Source organism: Plutella xylostella, chromosome 14 (assembly GCF_932276165.1).
Source record: "Plutella xylostella chromosome 14, ilPluXylo3.1, whole genome shotgun sequence".
Taxonomy (NCBI): Eukaryota; Metazoa; Arthropoda; class Insecta; order Lepidoptera; family Plutellidae; genus Plutella; species Plutella xylostella.
Genome location: NC_063994.1, coordinates 280,828 through 300,533, shown reverse-complemented (window position 1 = coordinate 300,533; position 19,706 = coordinate 280,828). Strand labels below are relative to the sequence as shown.

Sequence of the window (19,706 nt, the reverse complement as noted above, 5' to 3'; positions counted from 1 at the left end):
GGAGAAGATGAGCTCAGAATGAGGATATAAAGCAAAACTGACCTCTATGGCTTGCTCTGTGGTCAAGACAAAAGCCGTCACCCGTGTGACCTGTCAAACTGACAGATAATCTGTCATCATATAACCTCAAATTTTAGGAAATTTTGCCTAAAATCGATAAAATAATGAATTGAGATGCTATATATTCGTAACAGAAATACATTTAGGGTTTGCATTTAGCCTGTTAATTTGTTAAGTGTGTGCAAGATGTTGAGGGCGGTGTCAAGATGTTACCTAGAAGGGCCGGGCTTGGACCTGTTAGTTTTCCGCAGGGACGCCCTCAAGGGATTCCGTAAGTAAACCTATGGTCCATAATCATTCAATATAGTCATTATATAAGTCTTCTTATTTTTAAATTCGTTCTTGCAAAAAAAGTGCTCCAAATATTGTAAAAAAAAAATTACTTGAGGTTAGTTCAGCTATGGCTTTAAACTGTTATTAGTATTATCACTATCAGCAGCCAACTTATGTCCTGAACCTGAAATATACATGGGTCTCACCCAAGAAGAAGAAGCACCACTACAGCCAGTCTCAAGCCTATATAAATGTATTAAAACCTGTTTTTATACCATTTATAAAAAAATACTTTTGGTTTTATTTCAGGCTCTGGTTTACATTCCACAGCAGTTCATGCCAAGGTATTTATAAACATTACCCATACATTTTTACCAATTTCTTTTTAATTATAATAAAATAACACACCTATACACTCACAAAAGTAATTTTTCAATGTATCCTAATTTAAATTTACAAGCAATCTCGGAAACCTAAGGCCAAGAAATACAGAACGGTAATCCACAGATACTTATGTATTGTACTATTACTTAGTGCATGAACAACTGATAGGTAGGGTAACGTAACGTACCTTGGGACGCTTGTACCTCGGGACATTGATTGTATTTTAAAAACCGGCTAAATAAACACATTAAAATTCTACCCTAGGTATAGTATTTTACTCGCTTGGCAAAACTAGTGAGTCTCGTGATCATACCAGCATCGAGTGTGTGTTGAAGACAATATGAAGTTTTTTGGAGTCAAAAGTAGCTTTTGTATAGTTTTTTGTGTTGCTTTATCTCATTGAGGCATGCTCAAAATAAAGACATGGATGTCACGTATAACTTCTCAGTTATTTAATTTTATGACATGGCAATTATCTGAAAGATTCCTATTAATTAAAAATAAAGATATTTAAATTTTGGTTAAATATTGCTTTTTTGTACCTTGGGACACGATTAAATTTGTACCTTGGGACACTGTTTCCTATGGCTTTGTACTATGGAAAATGCAAACATCTAAATAACGCCTTATATATCTGTTCTTATTAGTGCCAGAGTGAAACTAGACAGAAGAGAGATGCAGTAAATCAATAAGAACAGAGATATAAGGCGTTATTTAGAAGTTTGCATTTTCCATAGTAAAAAGCTATAGGAAACAGTGTCCCAAGGTACAAACGTGTAACGTACCTTGGGTCAAAACAAACCTTTTTACTTTTATCTTAATTTAATAAAATCTGGCCACACTAAAGCTTTAGCACAAATACTAGTGATAATAGATTATATATCCTACCGAATAAAGAAAATTTCACATTAATATCTTAGTTGTACGCTGCGATAGCTTCATTCAAAGTTGGGGTAGTCGAAAATGTCCCTAGGTACGTTACGTTACCCTACATTTTTAATAGAGAAATATTTTTTAACATTTTATTTTGCTGTTTCAGTGAAATTTAACTGAATGCAATAGAAAATCATATTATCTGCCACATGTTACAATGATAATAAGGAACATGTACAGATAGTTATGTATTTTAGTTAGTGCATGAATAACTGTTAGGTACTAAGCATGTTTAATACAGAAATATTTTTTACCATTTTATTTTGCTGAAAAATTTACTACCTACATATTTCTATCATTTCTATCTATGAAAAAGTTAGTTGCTTAAAAAAATTTCTTTATGAATCCTACTACTCTGAAGCTCTAAACTCACAAACTGCATCCAAGCAATCCAAACTGCAAATTGCAGAGCAGGTGAAGTTTAAATGCAGTTGACTGCAATTAAGTTTCAATCAATCTGTGCATTTGGTCCTGTTATATAGAGCCTTCTACAACTTATTTAACTCCATATTTGTGATCAAAGCCAGCTGCTAAGAAAGAAACACCTTATTCCCACATACCTGACACTAACCATCCAACTCTATGCACAGACAGTACTAGTATCAGAGCCTAGCGGAGGCGGAGGGTCGTGCCCCGCGCCCCCCGCGCCCGCGCCGCCCCCGCCGCGCCGCGGCCGCGCCATCGCTGCTGCTGTTGCAGTCGGCACCTCATTGGCTGGGGTATGTGATGTGGTGTCTTCTTATTTGTAACAAGAAGTATATTTAGGGCGGCTTGCAGAAAAGAACCCCTAAGCATAGCTTTACTAAACGTTTCTTAAGACTAAACTGATTTTTATTTAAAACGATTTAAAACTGTCTTGCGCCATGGTTTTTCTAAAACGATTTAACAAAACCTAGTTTATGATATGATTCAATTTCTCATTCGGTCTATACGATTCGTTATACACTATTTGATTTAAAATTTGATAGTTTCCAATGAAGTGGGCTAATATTTTGGGTGAAATGAAATATACTTGTCGTCACATGTCAGTCCAGTCATGGTCCAGTCACCGACTGTTACTGTCACTTGATAAACAAACAACCGTGTGTAGTTACCGAAATATAAATACCTAATTGATAAATTATAAAAATGGAAGGTAAAAAACACCAACGGGCACCCAATTTTACATGTGACGAAAGTATGCTTTTATGTAACCTCGTAGACACGTATAATTTCATAATTGAAAATAAAAAAACTGATGGTTAGACCGTAGCCGAAAAACAGAAGGCTTGGAAGATGCTGAGTAAAGAATTATATAACGCCAACACCACTTATGTACCCAGAACTACTGAGAATTTACTGGTAGGTACAAAAACCTGAAAACAAAGACGAAAAAACAGCACTCAACTGAAAAAATGCAGATCTCAAGTAAGTTCTATTATTATATCTAGCCATATGGCTACTTACAAAATAAAATTGGCAATAAATTGTATAATAGTAGGTAATAAAGTATGTAGGTAGCTAGAGTACTGTGATTTACTCTAATTTTTATGACTGAATTTTTATGTTTGCAGATATACCTAGATAGCAAAGTTTTAAACTTGTGTGTAGTTCAGACAGTGGAGCTCCATGGACAAGACTGGGAAACGGTGTCGGCTGATGTTAATCTCCCCCCAGAGGAATGCCAAACAACATTCAATATTTTAAGTAAAGAAGCGAAACAATCATCAAGCAAAATAAAACAACAAGCCATATTTTAAGATTTAGGTATATAATATACAGTGGTAATTAATAATAATAAACATGTTTTTAAATCAACTGGTGTTTGGTACTGGTGACGCTATAACCTTGCAAAATAGTTATTGATCAGCGAAGTTCTTGCATTGTTCCCAGACTGTAAGGCACGAGGAGGTTGGTCTATATAGATTGTTGTGGTATTTTTTGTAAGACGAAAGCTTTTAATAAATTCATCATATCGATAAGCACGAAACAAATCTGTTATTTTAGTAGTTAACCTTCCTATAAAAGTAAGGGGTATTAAAATATTCAATCATTTCTTTATCGTCGTCTGAGTAATACATTTTTGATCTTCTTCTTCTTCTATCGTGTAAATGCACTAAGCTAACTTCCTCCAGTGTTTTGCTACTCTTGTTGCGAGGTCATTGGCCTTCATCAGGTCTCCTTGACTGCACTTTGGGGCATTAGGGCACTCTATAAGGTGTGACGTAGTCTGGAGGCTTCCGCAACTGCATAGAGTGCTGGCATTGGCTGGGAGCATATCCCATCGCCTCAAACATTTTTGATATTACCGAGTTAACTAGAAATTCTAGTTACTAACAACAAAACAACCAAAAAGAATACTTCAAAGATTGCTTTTGACATTTGACAAAGAAGTTAAATCTCGATTTATGCGTAAAACCGAGATATTGCCGGTTTAATTTTGACGTTTCTCTAAATCGAGATTTGACACTAAATCGAGATCGTGCAAGAGGATTTTGCTGATTTACGCTTAAACTGAGCTTAAGTTGAACAAAATCGAGTTTTAAGACGTTCTTGCAAGCCGCCCTTAATTTCTATAACATAACTTAGATGTTTTTCTTTAAAGAAATTTGGTTTGTAACATTTTTAAGTTAAGTTTAGTTGATACAAATATTATGTTATTGAAGTTTAATTGTTGTTTCAGATATACTTTTTCAAAAAACTCAGTGAAGAGAAAGATGACAAGAAACACAAAGTAAAAGGTAAGCTAGTAAGCTATAAAATAAAACCCAATATTGACTGCACTTTGATGTCTGTTCCCCATCTGAGAAAGTACCTACTTGAGGTGCTGGGAATGGCCGAATCGGCGTTGAGTGGGATTAAAATTCATGCTTAGCTAGATTCAAGCAAGCAACGTTAGTTCTTCTAAGTAGTCTGTGGGTTCAAGAGCTCTTTATATTGATGGTATTCAAAATTTATAACGGTTGTTAAACGATAGGCCACCATCTCTTCCAGACTCGCCAAGTGCACCCGCCCTGCCGCCGCCCTACCCCGCCCTGGCATCAGACTTCCCCGCCCACGTGCAGTACCTGGTGGTGGGCGGCGGCACCGCGGCCTTCGCGGCGCTGCGGGCCATACGCTCGCACCGGCCTAATGCACAGGTATGTGTATTAAATTAAAATTGTTTATTGCACAAAAACACAAGTTAAAACAATTCGCAAGGACCCCTGTACTAGGTGGGTAGGTGGGAACCTGTATTACAGGGTGCCCCGCTCAATCCAATGTATGGATTGTGGTCTGTAAGTTAGCTCTGTTTGAATTTGATAAGGTTTAAATTCGTATTCATTGTGGTCAACTTACTGTCAGAAGTTTCAAATGGCTTTTTACAAAATCAGAAGGCTGTAGTCAGACGATAACAGCTTTACACACCCACTTTACAGGCTGTAAATTACAGCCATGCAAAAAGAGACAGTATTGCTTGCGAGTCATCCGCTTTTCGCTGTACATTTGTGTTCACGTGATAAGTCGCGAGCCGTATCGCTGTATTTGAACGAGTGCAATGCACTTAGGTTACACAATCTAGAATCCAGATGTGCAGGTTTCCTCACGATGTTTTCCTTCACATGTCAGCACCGGGATCCTACATCTCTCGTGCGAGAAGCGGGTGCTTACCCGACTGAGGTACCACTGCTCAATCGGCTACTGATCACGATAATTATACCTATGTATATACCCTCCACCCCTTCCCCAGGTGCTGCTGGTATCAGAAGAGCGTGCACTCCCGTACATGCGGCCGCCGCTGAGCAAGGAGCTGTGGCAGGAGGAGGACCTGAGTGAAGCAGCGAAGCACCCAGACAAACTGAGCTTCAAGCAGTGGAACGGACGGCGGAGGAGGTAGGAATGATAAGTTATATTATTCTCTGGCTTTTCCCATGCATTTCGTTTCGCCATAAAAGGTTTTCTGGTGGCAATTTCAAGATAAAAAGTGAGTTGTTAATCCAGGTTGTCAGCTTACCACAATGCAATTTTTCATTAAAACACACATCCATCCATAGGATTTTGTTCATTTGTTGTAAAATTTTTCTTACAATAGTCTTAATCTGAACTGTGGAAGTAAGCTGCTGCTGTTAACCTATGGCATAAATAAATTCAACCGACACATTCCTCCAACAGCATAACATACGAGCCGGAAGCGTTCTACACTCCCGTCGAGAAGCTCGCCGCGACCGCCCCTAGCTCACCAGGCTCTAGCTCGCCTGGCTCTAGCTCACCCGGCTCTACCCCGGGCTCTACAGACACCGAGGCGCGCGGCGGCGTGGGCGTGGCGCGCGGCTGGAGCGTCAAGAAACTGGACGTGGCGGCTCATCAGGCGGTGTTGGCGGCGGGCGCGCAGGGACGCACGATTAGTTATGACAAGTGTCTTATTGCTACTGGTGAGTTCTAAATTTGGTTATGTATTAAATTCACATAAATGCTTGGTATATAGTTGCGTTGGCTCAAGCTTCGAGCCTTGGCAAGTTTCCACAAGGTTCAAAGCGTTCAGAACCCTTACACGGCCTTCGCGGCTAAACTTTTTGAGATATATATACAGAAGTGTTTATGGTATCTTATAAGCACAAAAATACAGCCAATGGATAGCTTTTGTCCGGTCGCGCCTCATTCTGTTTCGTACTTAATTGAATGAGAACGAACGAAGCCCTCGTTCTTTCGCATTGAATGTCATTCTGTATTCCTCATTCCATATTTAAATTGACAACATTTCAAAATTTTATACAGTTGAAATTCGAAAACCATTTAGAGATATGGCTCTAATATTCACAAAAAAAAATGTTTCCGATTTTTCTATTGATTTATTTCAGAGAAAAACATAAAAATCTAAATTATCATTCGTGACATCACGATGTGGCATAATAATTAAACGCGCTTTTACTTCTAAAACATTAACAAAAAAAAACATGTTATGTCACTTTGACAATGATAATGACAAACGTCACTCAAATGTCTGTCACTTTTATGTGTCCTTGTCAATGACGGAAGTTTGTGATTGGTCCTTGCCACAAAATAAAGTTGAAGTTGAAGTTGATTGGTCCTTTGTTCATGTCAAGTTAATGTCATCCAACTTTTTTTTTTAGGTTAGGCAGGCAACGAAAATATTTTTATCCAAAGCCTCGACGTGACGTCACTCATACTATAAATATTTTGAACTTTGAAATTAAAAAAATATATTAAAACATAGAAATATTAAGAAATAAAAAAATACGGGTCATCTAAATTTGTGATATCTACTCGAAAATAAAATAAAATCGGTGAGCATTTTATTTGAAATGTTGTCAATTCACGAGTTGTTTTTCCGTAATCTAAACTGTCCCTTCTCTGCTTTTTGACATTAGTACTTTGACATTGACCCTCTATCCCTCCAGGAGTGGTCCCACGCCGCATACCCGCCCTCACCCCAGCCGCCGCGGCCGGTCTGTCCCAGCCCGTGCGCACCGTGGCCGACGTGGCCCGCGGCGCCCGCGCGCTGGCCCGCCCCGGCGTGGCCCGCGTTGCCGTCGTGGGAGGGGGGCTGCTGGGGACCGAGCTGACCGCTGCGCTGTGTCAGAGATGTGAGTGTTCTATTCAGACCTATGTCGTTATAACAAAACATAATGCGTGCACTGTAATATTAGGTAGTGGAGGAATGGCGAAGGGTTCGAGGGACGGAGTTGACCGCTGCGCTGTGTCAGTGATGTGAGTGTTTATCACATAAACTAAACTAGCTTGAAATTTGTTCCCCACAGCTTTCTGTTCATTGGCCGTTTTCCCTTTATACCTATTCGAAATAACAAAACTAAAATTCATTATATTCTCATTTTCAGTAGGTAACTTTATGATAGTTTGGATAAATAACAAAATATGTAACAGCTCCGTATTTCAATTATTTAGAAACATCATTACTTTCTAATCGTCAGTCAGTATGAGTCAAGTGGAAGAGTGATTGAATGATTGCTATTACAAACCATACAGTTTACATAATAATGTTATATATACAGTCGTTTGCAATAGAAACCAACAATCATGTAAACAAATATGGCGGACTGACATTGACAGCGTATTGTTTATGCCCATAGTGATGTCATAGTGTTCTAATTAGATTAAATATATAAGCCATACACTATAAAATAAAACTGATTATATATAAAAAAAGTGTTTATTAAAACAAATTTAAATCTTCGTCTTCGTCATCATCACTATCAGAAGTGTCGCCGGTGACCGTAATTATAAATGGAACCACTATGTCATCGCTTGCCATGTCTAAAATGCCGTCGAGCTTTTTCATTTCTTCCTCTTCCTTTTTTCGTTTTGGTTAATTATATTAAGCTCTTGAATTTTTTTAAAATTGTATTCAAATAATATTAAATTAAAAATAAAAGATAACTTCAGATTACGAACAACACTAACTTTTCAATGACTTATAGAGTTCGATGAGTAAAAAACTAAGATGACAGCTTGTCAAATACTTCGAAATTTTTACGTTGCAAATGTTTTTAAAAATTTAACTTATAAATACAAGTTAAATCGTGTTGAAGATAATGTGAAAACAATGGTGTGTTCGTTGAAATCAGACTATGTTCATAAATTGATCGAAAATGTATGTGATTACGGAGTAATCGTGACAATTTGGTTTGTTTACATGATTGCTGATTTCCATTGCAAACCACTATACATATATTACATATGCTCACGCCTGACTCCCAGAGGGGTAGGCAGAGACTATGGACTTCCACGTGCCATGATCCTGACATACTTCTTTCGCTTCTTCTACATTTATAAACATTATAAAAGAGTTTCATTCTTTCCACTCCTCAGTGTCAGGCACCAACACCCAGGTGGTGCAGATATTCCGCGAGGGCGCGGCGCTGAGCCGCGTGCTGCCCGCGCACCTCGCTGATGACGTCACCCGCCGGCTGCGCGGGAATCACGCTAATGTGCTGGCTGACAGTGAGTACCTATAAGTATACTTCATAGACTTCGCTAGTCGCCTCAAAAAGGTTTCCCGCGGTTACTTCGGGATAAACATACCTACATTTAAAAATACATACAGATGAATTGTCGCCATCGTAGCTTAGGCGGTAGTGAAGCTGCTTCAGAGGGGCCGTGGGTTTGAATCCCGCCCAGGCTAAAAATGTGTGTGATGAGCATTTGTGTTTTCCCTGTGCCTGGTTGTCTTTTATCTATTAATTATGTATCTATCTATGTTTTTGTTTAGCTATATCCGCTATACGACACCCATATCACAGGCTCTGCCTAGTTTGGGGTCGAGATGTCTCACATATTTATTTATTTATAATTGATAACCTCCTCCTTTTTTGAAGTCGTTTAAAAAGTAGCATAATATGTTAATATAGGGTGTCAACTTCCTACCAAACTTAATATAAATTCGTGATATTAAAATAAAATTGTTTAATTTCAGCTGAAGTATTGAGCTCTGCCGTGGTGGACGGCCGGGTGAGGCTGCATTTATCTACTGGGGAATCACTGGATGTCGACTATGTAAGTACATACAGTCATACATCGTAGTTTTGAGCGCAAAATTAGTAAACTGCGAATATTCGGCATACTACTCCGATACCCAGCTAACTCAGACGGTGGCGAACAGTTTGCTTACTGAGGATGCAGCCTGTTAGTCTCTTCATGACAATTCCCAAAAGAGTGCATGTAAGGAGATTCTTGCAGTGATGTAATACTTGTTATTTATCTACATTCGGCACTGGACAGTCAGCGATTGACGCTAATCTGACTGGCCCATCCTTTCACCACGTTGACAAGCACTAGAGCTAAACCACGGTTTGTCACCGACGCGAAGATAAGAATAATTTCCTAAATCCACTCCACCACACATCACACCCAAGTGCTCTATGTGCTAAATCCACTCCTTCACACTTTACACTTAGGTGTTCGAGTGCGCGGGCTCGACCCCCGACACTCGCGTGGCGGCGGCGTCGCGCCTCGAGCTGGACCCGGCGCTGGGCGGCGTGCATTATTTACACTTTAGGCACACACAATACATATAAGAGTAGGAGCTCTAATATAACAGCCTCAACATCCCAATGTCCTAAATCGCCGCCCTCCAATTTTTTTCCTATACCTTTTTCTGTAATTGACGGTAGCCTGTAAGGGACCGCCCAAAGCGATAAGGCCGCCTATTATCCATTCTAGTATATTTATAAGTCTTTTTGGTTTATTATATTATTTCGGTGACGACTTAAGATATATTGCATTCTATTCTAAATCCACTCCCGCACACTTCACACGCAGGTGTTCGAGTGCGCGGGCTCGACGCCCGACACGCGCGTGGCGGCGGCGTCGCGCCTCGAGCTCGACCCGGCGCTGGGCGGCGTGCTGGTCAACGCGGAGCTCAGCGCCAGGACTGATGTGTATGCCGCTGGGGACGTGGCTTGTTTCTATGATGAGATGCTGGGTGAGTCAAGAGAACTATATATTATTATCTGGAAAGAAACTACTACTGACACGTAAATACAAAGACAGACGGCAACGGTAAGTTGCTATCAAGACAAGACATGTCTGTGAATATTTCTACAACACCTTATTTTCATAGCCCGAAATTAACCGTATAGGTAACTATGTATATTCCTACTTGCATTACCATTTCGTTTATCTATTTACTAGCTGTTCCCGCGAGCCTCGCCTCGCCTTAAAAAGTTTACCCGTGGGAATTCCGAGATAAAAAGTAGCCTATGTGTTAATCCAGGGTGTCAGCTAATTCCATACCAAATTTCATAAAAATCGGTTCTGTCGTTGTGACGTGAAGAAGTTACAAACATACACACACACATACTCACAAACTTTCGCCTTTATAATATTAGTAGGATTCCCAATAACCCCTTCCTCTCCTCACCAGGTCGTCGTCGCGTGGAGCACCACGACCACGCAGTAGTCTCGGGTCGTCTCGCCGGCGAGAACATGGCGGCGGCCGGGCCCGCCAAGCACTACACCCACCAGAGCATGTTTTGGAGCGACCTGGGGCCCGAGTTGGGGTATGAGGTGAGCGAGATGATGAGAAAGGATGTGATTGCTGCTAGGTCGAATGAGGAATTCCGTGGATTGGCCGCCATTTTCGTCGACAGTGGCAGGGCGCCGTTAATTTAAATAAACTACATTTAAACATACAAACAACTGTCCAAGTAAGTACATATATATTCTGACCTTCCACATCCATCTGGACGGGGTTACATTAACCTGTTGCAGTTAAATAAATTCCAATAGCTTACTCAGCGTTTACTGCTACTTCAGTAACAGTACTTCAGTACAGCAGATTTTTAGATCTTACTCGGTAAAATCTTGGTTTCTAATCGTTAATCCTTGTTTACAGGCTATAGGCATCATCGATTCGAGTCTGCAGACAGTGAGCGTGTTCGCCGAAGACGCCATCACAACAGTGGCCGAAAACACTGCCGAAACCGCAGTGGCCGTAAACACAGCCGAAACTGCAGTGGCCGAAACAAAGACCGCAGTGGCCGAAAAGCCGAAGACGGAAGAGAAGAAGTACAATAGAGGAGTCGTGTTCTATCTGAGAGATAACCGGATCGTCGGGGTGTTGCTGTACAATTTGTTCAACAGGCTGCATGTGGCCAGACAGGTAATATCATCAAACATTCATTAATTACTATAGAATCTAAAGAGGGGACTACACAGAATAAAGTGGCCTGTTTTGTACAGTTTTAGTTTTAAGTCACTCACGCTAATCTGACTAGCCAATCCTTTTATCATGTTGACAAAGTCCTAGTCAGCTCTTGTTTTTGTCACCGAAACAAAGTCAAACGTTAGCCGAATACATTGTTTGATTAATAAATGAACTATACTTATACTTGTTGTTCATGCAGGTATTGTCAGTGGGCGAGTTCGATGACCTCCTGGAGGTGGGCAAGCTGTTCATGTTGAAGGTAGAAGAACCAGAAGAAGAATCCTAACATGTCCGGAGGATAGACAGTTATTGTTGTGACAGTCGATAGATAGGCCGAGTGTTGCCACCGAAGATAAATAAGTTATTAATGTAAATAAGTTACAAATAAACGCACATAATGTATTAATTTTGTTGTATTTACTGTATAATCTGTGTAAAGGGGCTGTGTTCGATCGGTCGAAGACTTTTAATATTTGTATGTGGGTAGATTGAAATCAATCTACTCCTTTTTGTACGGTAGGTTAATTTTACTTTGACAAGATGTCAGTCTTGGTTATGATGTTCTGCCATTGTAATTCAGAGCGGTCGTAATTAAACTCAGACTCAATTTTTTTTATTCATCGTAAAAATATTTTTTTTTCTGATGAACGTCAATTTTTACAAACTACTCTCCGTTCGGATAAGGGGGGGGGGGGGGGGGGGTAAAAAAGGGGGAAATATCGGTTATAGTGCCACAAACTTATCTGTTCCGGTGAGAGCGAACTAAATTGGTCCATATAATCTATGTCAATATGAAATTCATTAGTACAGTAAGTAATGAGGTATGGACCAATTTAGTTCGCTCTCACCGGAACAGATAAGTTTGTGGCACTATAAATATCACCAGCTGCGAGTAGGCATTATATTTATTTACTTTATTATAAACAGTCAAAGTGAATTTTGTGAGTGAACATCCAGATGCCTTCGGATTTCATCTTCGAGTCCCCCGCCCCCGACGCCGAGTCCTGGGTCTTCGACTTGCCTACGTGAGAAAAACCTATCATATTTATTTGTCTATTTCTTATTTTATTTTATTTTATTGTACAATATGGTACACAAAACAGCAATTAATCGTAACATGAGAAGAGGTATTCATATATATAATTAAGAACTAGATTAACTACCTAGGTATGTATACACATCATGGAAATCTTAAGCTAACACAAGTTTATAAGTATACAGCAGCAATGCTTATACAAAATTAAATAATAGTAAATCAATATTATACAAGTAATTATTCAAGTTTTAAGCTTCGAACTAGCGTTTTAAATTTATATACTCTTGGATCGAAGACATCAACATCACAATCTTTAGAGCAGGCAAAGTCATTATACAGACGGCACATTCTTACAATTGGATTGAAAAAAGATATATTATTGTTACAACTTTGGATATGGAATGGTTTAGGATGACGGAGGTTGGGTTTTGCGTTAAATCTTATTAAGGAGATCAAGTTGGGAGAGTTTATAAAGGAATGTATAATTTTATGAAGGTTTATTATATCATGCTGTTTCCGACGAATATAAAGGGGCGTTACATTAAATGTTGTCATTCTTTCATTGTAGGATGACAAGCTACGGCCATAGCCCGATTTGTGACTTACAATCCTTAGCATTTTTCTTTGCACACCTTCAATCCTTTTGGAGGGTATCTCGTAATTTGGTGACCATATAGTAGAGCCATACTCAAGCGTGCTGCGGACAATGGCATTGTAGAGATAGATGAAGCTGTGAGGATTTTTAAAGCCTTTTGACGACCTAACTATGAACCCCAGCATACTATACGCATTGTTAATTATATAGTCATAGTGATCTCTAAATGTAAGTTTATTATCAAAAAGGATTCCAAGATCCTTCACGACAGTTTTACGTTCCAAAGTCTGGCCCTCTATCGCGTAATCATATTTGATGTAACTTTTTTTATTAGTAAATGTTATAATGCAACATTTACGCACATTGAGGTGCATAAAGTTTGCATTACACCATTCTGATATCGTATCAGCGTCATTTTGTAGCAGGGTACAGTCAAAGTCTGTTTTGATGCTATGAAATACTTTTAGGTCATCTGCATACAAGAGACACCTACACGATAACCTATCTATAAAAATTACGAAAAATTAGGGGCCTAAATGAGATCCTTGTGGAACCCCGGAATCTATTAAAACGGGTGAGGATTTGTAACCCCCCAGAGCAACCAACTGGCTTCTTTTGTGTAGATATGATTCCACCCAACGGAGAAGGCTACCATGGACTCCATAACACGACAATTTGACACAGAGCAAAGAATGATTTACTTTATCAAATGCTTTTTTTAAATCGGTGTATATGGAGTCCACTTGTCCTCTTTCATTCTTATTGTACTTATCAGGGTGGCTCAGGAAATCGTTCGATGGTCACGTATTTTTTGCCACATCCATCCAATTATGAAGTCTATATTTTTATCTTAGATACTAAATTGACAGATTTCATTATTTTTATAGCAACTTATATAGCTATGATCTAATGCCATTTGTAATACTCGCATTAAGATTAAAAGGTGGTATAGAACAAAACACACGAATAGTAATTAAATCTCTTTTTAATACGAAATCCGCGAAGGACGTACAGTACAGTATATTTGGTAGAAATATTCACAACATAAGTATAATAATTAAAAATATAAATAGTTAAAAAATATCAACAGACGCTTATTTACAATTATACAAAATATACAGACGTACAAAAGAGTTAACAAGACGTTACGCTAAGATATGCGGCCTCCTGCCCTTCAATAAATTACTACGAACATTATGTATATTAGTTTAGATAAATATATTAGGAGCCCCTCTCGATTACGCCTCTATGGGCTAACTACACTACAGTAGAGTCATAATAATAGGCCACATTTGACAGTGGGACGCAAATACACATATTTTGAATTATAGGGAAAGAGACACAGCCCATATATGAAGCCGTTCAACGTTCATACGTGTTTGACATCTGTCAATGTGGCCTATTAAATTGACTCGACTATAGTTTCCACAATCACACATAAAGTGTCACGTATGACAGCTAGTTCCTTCATGCAAAATACATCTTAATACAACATTGGAATGATAAGTCGAAAACTAGGTACTTATAGCTGCCACCGCGCACATATTATGAAATACAACAGACATTTTTGTTTGCGTGTAAAAGCCTCTTACACTAGTTACATTGACAAAGCATGTGCTATGATATGCTATCAGTTTCCCTACTTAAGTATATAACATATGGCTTAGTAAATTGACATCCAATCACATCTCCAATCGTACAGATATCGGTAACATAACATTCCCAACTTGCATTCTACAACTGCATCCCAAGTACAGATTTTAAATACGTAAAAATTATTCCGTCTCTGCATACGTTTTCTGTCAAAGTTTCACGGTTATTTCCGATAGAGGCGCCACTTTGTATGCCAGAAAACGTAAACTCAAAGCCTGGTAACTAATTCTCAACCACTCGCCTTTTGGAATGATTTCAATATGGTCACTATAACCTGCTTACCTAAAAGACAGGTGGTTGAGAATATTTCTGCACTAAACAAACCGACACTACAAAAGTATCTACAATCACTCCTTAACGCAAATATTCGCAGTCAAATTCCCTGCCCTCAACTTCTCGGCATTTTCTTCCACAATACCTCCACTTAAATCCCCTGGAGTCCACCTTCAGGGGTGGTCAACATTCCCAGTCAAATCCCTGGAGTCTCCCGCTGCAGGGGTGGCTCAGGGCAGGGGCTCCACGTAGTTCTCTGGCACGAGCCCGGCTCGGCCGTTGAGCGTGCCGCGCAGCCAGCCCGGCTCGCCGCTCGGGGCCACGTTGGTTATGATCTGGTTCGGCTCGAAGGACAGCTCGCCGTCGCTCTCGCCGAGGCACGCGTAGAGGGTTCGGACTCGACTGTGAAGGGGGGAAAGGGGGTTAGAGTGGCTGTTTGGGGATTATACGAGGTCAGAGTTAACTAATTTGAGGAAAATAGAAAAATAAATGACATTTTGGGGTGTTAGACGTTTGATTTGTATGGAAAACGTTTGCATTAACTATTTTCATTTGTAGTTTGATTTTAAAAGATTTAAAGATTTTAACTAAAGCCTTAACTTCTGTCAAAGTGACTTCAAACTTCACATCTTGGCAAGCCGACCGACTAATATACTTTGTAAAATATAGCATGAGCCCTATGACAGCTGTTAAATCCATACCTTTTATTTGACATTTGTTTATTTCAAGAGAAAACCAAAACTCTATTACCAGGCATCTGTCAATCAAACGTCATATATTTTACAAAGTACAGTTGCACCGTAATTTTTTAACAACATAATAAAGACACTCACGTATATCTGCCTACGGGCGGGCGGTACCCGGTGAGGGCGGGCGGCGCGGGCGGCGGCGACGAGCTGGACACCGACTCGGCAGAGCTGCTGGAGGAGCGACCCACTCCTGGAAGAGAAGAATAGGAGGTTAGTTGTGATAGGAGGGAAAAGTTACAGAGTATGAAATCGATTAGCTTATAATAAAAAGTGTATTCTTTTCTTCTGATGACACTGTAGAGTCAATCTCAAGAGTGAGCATAGTGTAGTGTGGCCACACCCCTACTTAGCATTCAAAATGCATAGCAAAATGATTTATTAAGTTCTTTATCTTAATCAATTATTTGTCTATGTCTGTTGTATCTGTTTAAAGCGGGTCGATACGGTATTGGATCGCACTAAATATTAGTTTCTGTAGTATACGGGTTTAGAATCATCAGATTCGTTATCTAGCGTATTACATCCTTACGAAGATCAAAAACTATGTAAGTTTATTTTCACTATTAAGTATAAGACACCATACCTCTAAGCGCAAGCAGCGCAGGCGGCGGCGGGCGGTGCGCGGGGGCGGCGGGGTACCGCTGCAGCAGCTGCAGCTGGTGCGGGGGGAACCTCCCCCCCTCGGCGGGGGGCGCGGGGGGCGCGGCGCACGCCAGCCACGCGCCCTCCGTGCGGACCAGGCTGCTGCCAGACTAGAGAGGAGGAGTCAGGTTAGATAAAAGAACGAAATAGCAAATTTAGTTCGGCACTTTTTACACACATGTTACATGAAATCACTAAAATAGATAGAGGGGGAGGGGGTGATAAAGAGCAAAGAGTGTTGTGGAGGTCCAAGAATCCTAACACATGAGGTGTCTCACAATGGATTAGTAGGTATATCAATAGGAGTATAATGTACTGAAATTTGTAATAATGTACGATTTTTTTTTAAAGAAAATTTAAGTACTTATTTTTAGAACAATTAATTAATAAGGTATGAAATAATTAATGTGTAGGTACTTACAATATCATTTCTGGAGACGGATAGCGGGGCCGGGGAGGTTCTGTAACAATTAAAACAAAAAATACATTTCATGTTCGAGTAAATTACTATATTTTTTACACTAGCTACATTTGAATTCACTGATGGATAACAAAGACTGAATCTTCCAGATTTATGTCAACGGTGTAAGAAGTTATTTCCAACAATAGTCCCTTTCAGAAGTTACACAATCACTTTATTACAATAGTTAACGCACTCGCACACCGAACAACGACGATCGCACAACAATGACCGAGTCGAACAAAAACACAATACCAACCCGGCAATAACAAATCCAGACAGGCAGATGATCATCTTGACAATAAAGTACACAACACACACACACTGAGACACGACACGGGAGATGCTCACGGGACCAAGGTCGGTGGCGGAATGAGGGTAGAGGGATGTGCGCGGGTTTATATACCCGGCTCGCACCGCGCTGATTGGTCGGCCGCGCCAGCTGGCCCGCACGCGACAGGTGTTGGTGGAATTATCTGCGCAGGTATGTGGAGCTGCACTTCTGCATCGAACATCGGCCCTTGTTTGATTTAAATCAAGGAAAAAAGTCGGATAATGGGGGAAGTGCGGCGTGCGGTGGGCCAAGCTAACCTATCGTAGGTATGTTTTATTTTATCGTAAGTTTATATTTATCGACGGTAGATTCTATAAAGATGAAACTCTTACTCTTTGAAACACTTTCCGTACGTTACCTTTACTCTACGTGAACCTACTGGACAAGAGCCGACCCTCATTACATATTACCCTCATAGATCATAGACCGATAAGCAGCTATCTACTAGACTCCCCTACACAAGCACACCTGGGCACGTCTTCGTAACAAACAACATTAGATACCAGGTGTCCAACTACTGATACACTTTAATAGCTCCTTTTAATCTTTAGCTATCCACCAAGGAGTTTGAGTCCGTAATTACATGAGTCCAATTAAACAAGTAAGTGCAGGACACAGGTGGTGAGCGATGGAAACCCCACAACTGTAGGCAGCCCCGAGTATCCCACATGGTGGAAAGTGAAAACCTGAAAGTTCCAACAGGTTGTCAATTAGCAGAATCGCGCGGATGACTTAATACTGAAAGCGATTTCTGGCGGAGATTGCGGATGGAGTTAATTGTAACGGTGCAAGCACAATGTGTGGCCTAATTTCGTTTTAGCCGGTGCCGCATCGCAGGCATTATCATACTTAAGATAAAGATAAAGAAACATTTATTCGACACATAGACACATACTTAACGAATGTATAATAAAGATATTGTGTTCATTTGCAAGTCAATTGCGGATTTCTTTTCCTTATTTGGCTTTGAAATAAAGCTATCGGATAGTAAAATTACATTCAAATTCTAATAATAACAAAGTAAACTTGCATTGCTATTTTCAACCATGAATCCCCGTGAAACTATCTTTCCACCCCAAAATTTCACCACTACTCTATTACGGTCCGTCTCATCCATCCATACCACGCAAACATAGTCACTACGACTCAGAACATAAGACAACTTACGAATCCCGGCAGAGTTCCCTCCATAATTTATCTCAGGGCAATATAGTCTCTACGACTCACAACTTAAGATCCCTTACTCCGGCAAAGTTCTATACAAGACATGCGGACATCAAGAAGCCTCTACAAGTCTACACTGAGTTTCGATGCTGATTCGTGCCACGCAAACCTAGCCCCTACGACTAACAACCCAAGGTTCCTTACTCCTTTCTTCTTCCTACAAGACAAGCTCACATCTCGAAGCCTCTATGTACACGTCTTGTGTGTGTGACTGTGTGTGCGTGAGACAGGTGGACATTCCTGCGAGCAGCTGGAGCGCCGTGCGCAGGGTGACGGCAAAAAGATTATTTTCACCACAAGGGCTGAGATAGAGGGGTGTCATACTGTTTGTTTGTCGTGTGTGTTGAGATGTAGGTAAGAAACGGATGGATATTCACGTTTCAGCAATGTTTCACCAAAATCGGAACATTCGTTAAAATTTTATGAACGTTTTAACTTTGGACATGTTAAAATCCCACTGCTTAACTAGGTATAATAATTAAATTTATAACACAAGCATGTAGTTAATTAAATCCCCAATGATCCACTCACTACTGTTTACCCTCCGCCTACATACGAGATCACCATAAGTATACATATCTACAACCGGAAGCATCGAATCGGAAGCTCTCAACAACACAACAAAAGGGGTCAAACAAATAAACAAAAGTACAGGCTCAGTGCAGGTAACCCTGCCCAGTGCGGCGAGGATTGACGAGTTATTTAAAATTATACATTTTAAGAGCTTACTTTTACACAAACGATCTCTACCAATCAAAAATTGGCAGAAAGAAATTGCTTTTTGTTATAAGTTTACATTTGTGCGTAAACTAAATTTTTTTGTACAATGAAATATCTATAGATAAATAAAGCAACGTTTACACGATAAGAGTACACTCAAACCGAGTGACTGTTCGGATGCTACTCGTAATGTGTAAACACGTGATCCGCGTGGACATCAAGAGCCAATAAGCGGAATGGTAACATGCTATATCAATCCAATAAAATCCAGAAAAGTAATAGAATAATGCACGCTCATCGTCGTCTGGTATTTTAACAGGAGGCGGTATGAGCCGAGTTTACTATAAAAAGTACTCTACATTTTATACCTACGGTACGGAAACCTAAGAAGGTAGGTACGCTTTATCACCAAAGGGCATCTACCACCCATTGTAATTGTAACATAAAATAGTAAATATTCTCTCCAAGGCTCTATTAAGGACCATCTGTTACCTTCCCGGAATGCAAGATATCTCCTTTGTCCTCAACTAATTGTCCTACCTCGGCCACTTATCTTTACTTTTGCAAATGTCATCAGCTTTTGAACATCTGGAAGTCTCCAGAAATGTATGTATTGTGGCGGGGTTGGGATGCAGTTTTAATGGTTCTTTGGTGATTTGTTTGTTGTTGATGCTCAATGGTGTTGGTCCTTGGGCGGAGTCTAGGAGCGAGATGCTTTATTGACCGT

The 19,706-nt window shown here is 40.0% G+C and overlaps 2 protein-coding genes across 3 annotated transcripts; one reads left to right on the top strand and one right to left on the bottom strand.

Annotated features, from left to right (window-relative positions):
• The first annotated feature begins 79 nt into the window (after nucleotides 1-79).
• LOC105388204 (apoptosis-inducing factor 1, mitochondrial) lies at nucleotides 80-11,699 on the top strand. 2 transcript variants are annotated; one of them, XM_048625466.1, is made up of 15 exons: nucleotides 80-331; nucleotides 643-677; nucleotides 794-829; nucleotides 2,241-2,369; nucleotides 4,313-4,370; nucleotides 4,624-4,769; nucleotides 5,360-5,502; nucleotides 5,782-6,041; nucleotides 7,029-7,214; nucleotides 8,458-8,589; nucleotides 9,062-9,141; nucleotides 9,907-10,069; nucleotides 10,511-10,653; nucleotides 10,982-11,248; nucleotides 11,493-11,699. In XM_048625466.1, exons 1-15 carry the CDS (start codon nucleotides 247-249, stop codon nucleotides 11,577-11,579), a joined length of 1,950 nt encoding a protein of 649 aa, XP_048481423.1. In that variant the 5' UTR covers nucleotides 80-246; the 3' UTR covers nucleotides 11,580-11,699. The 2 variants fall into 2 exon arrangements, with proteins under 2 accessions (XP_048481423.1, XP_048481424.1); XM_048625467.1 differs by lacking the exon at nucleotides 794-829 and having other exon boundaries at nucleotides 81-331.
• Nucleotides 11,700-13,891: 2,192 nt separating this feature from the next.
• Nucleotides 13,892-17,252, bottom strand: LOC125489453 (rho GTPase-activating protein 10-like). The gene is made up of 5 exons (XM_048625371.1): nucleotides 16,961-17,252; nucleotides 16,663-16,702; nucleotides 16,183-16,351; nucleotides 15,684-15,789; nucleotides 13,892-15,252 (listed from the first exon to the last, which is right to left on the bottom strand). Exons 1-5 carry the CDS (start codon nucleotides 16,993-16,995, stop codon nucleotides 15,081-15,083), a joined length of 522 nt encoding a protein of 173 aa, XP_048481328.1. The 5' UTR covers nucleotides 16,996-17,252; the 3' UTR covers nucleotides 13,892-15,080.
• Nucleotides 17,253-19,706: the final 2,454 nt, after the last annotated feature.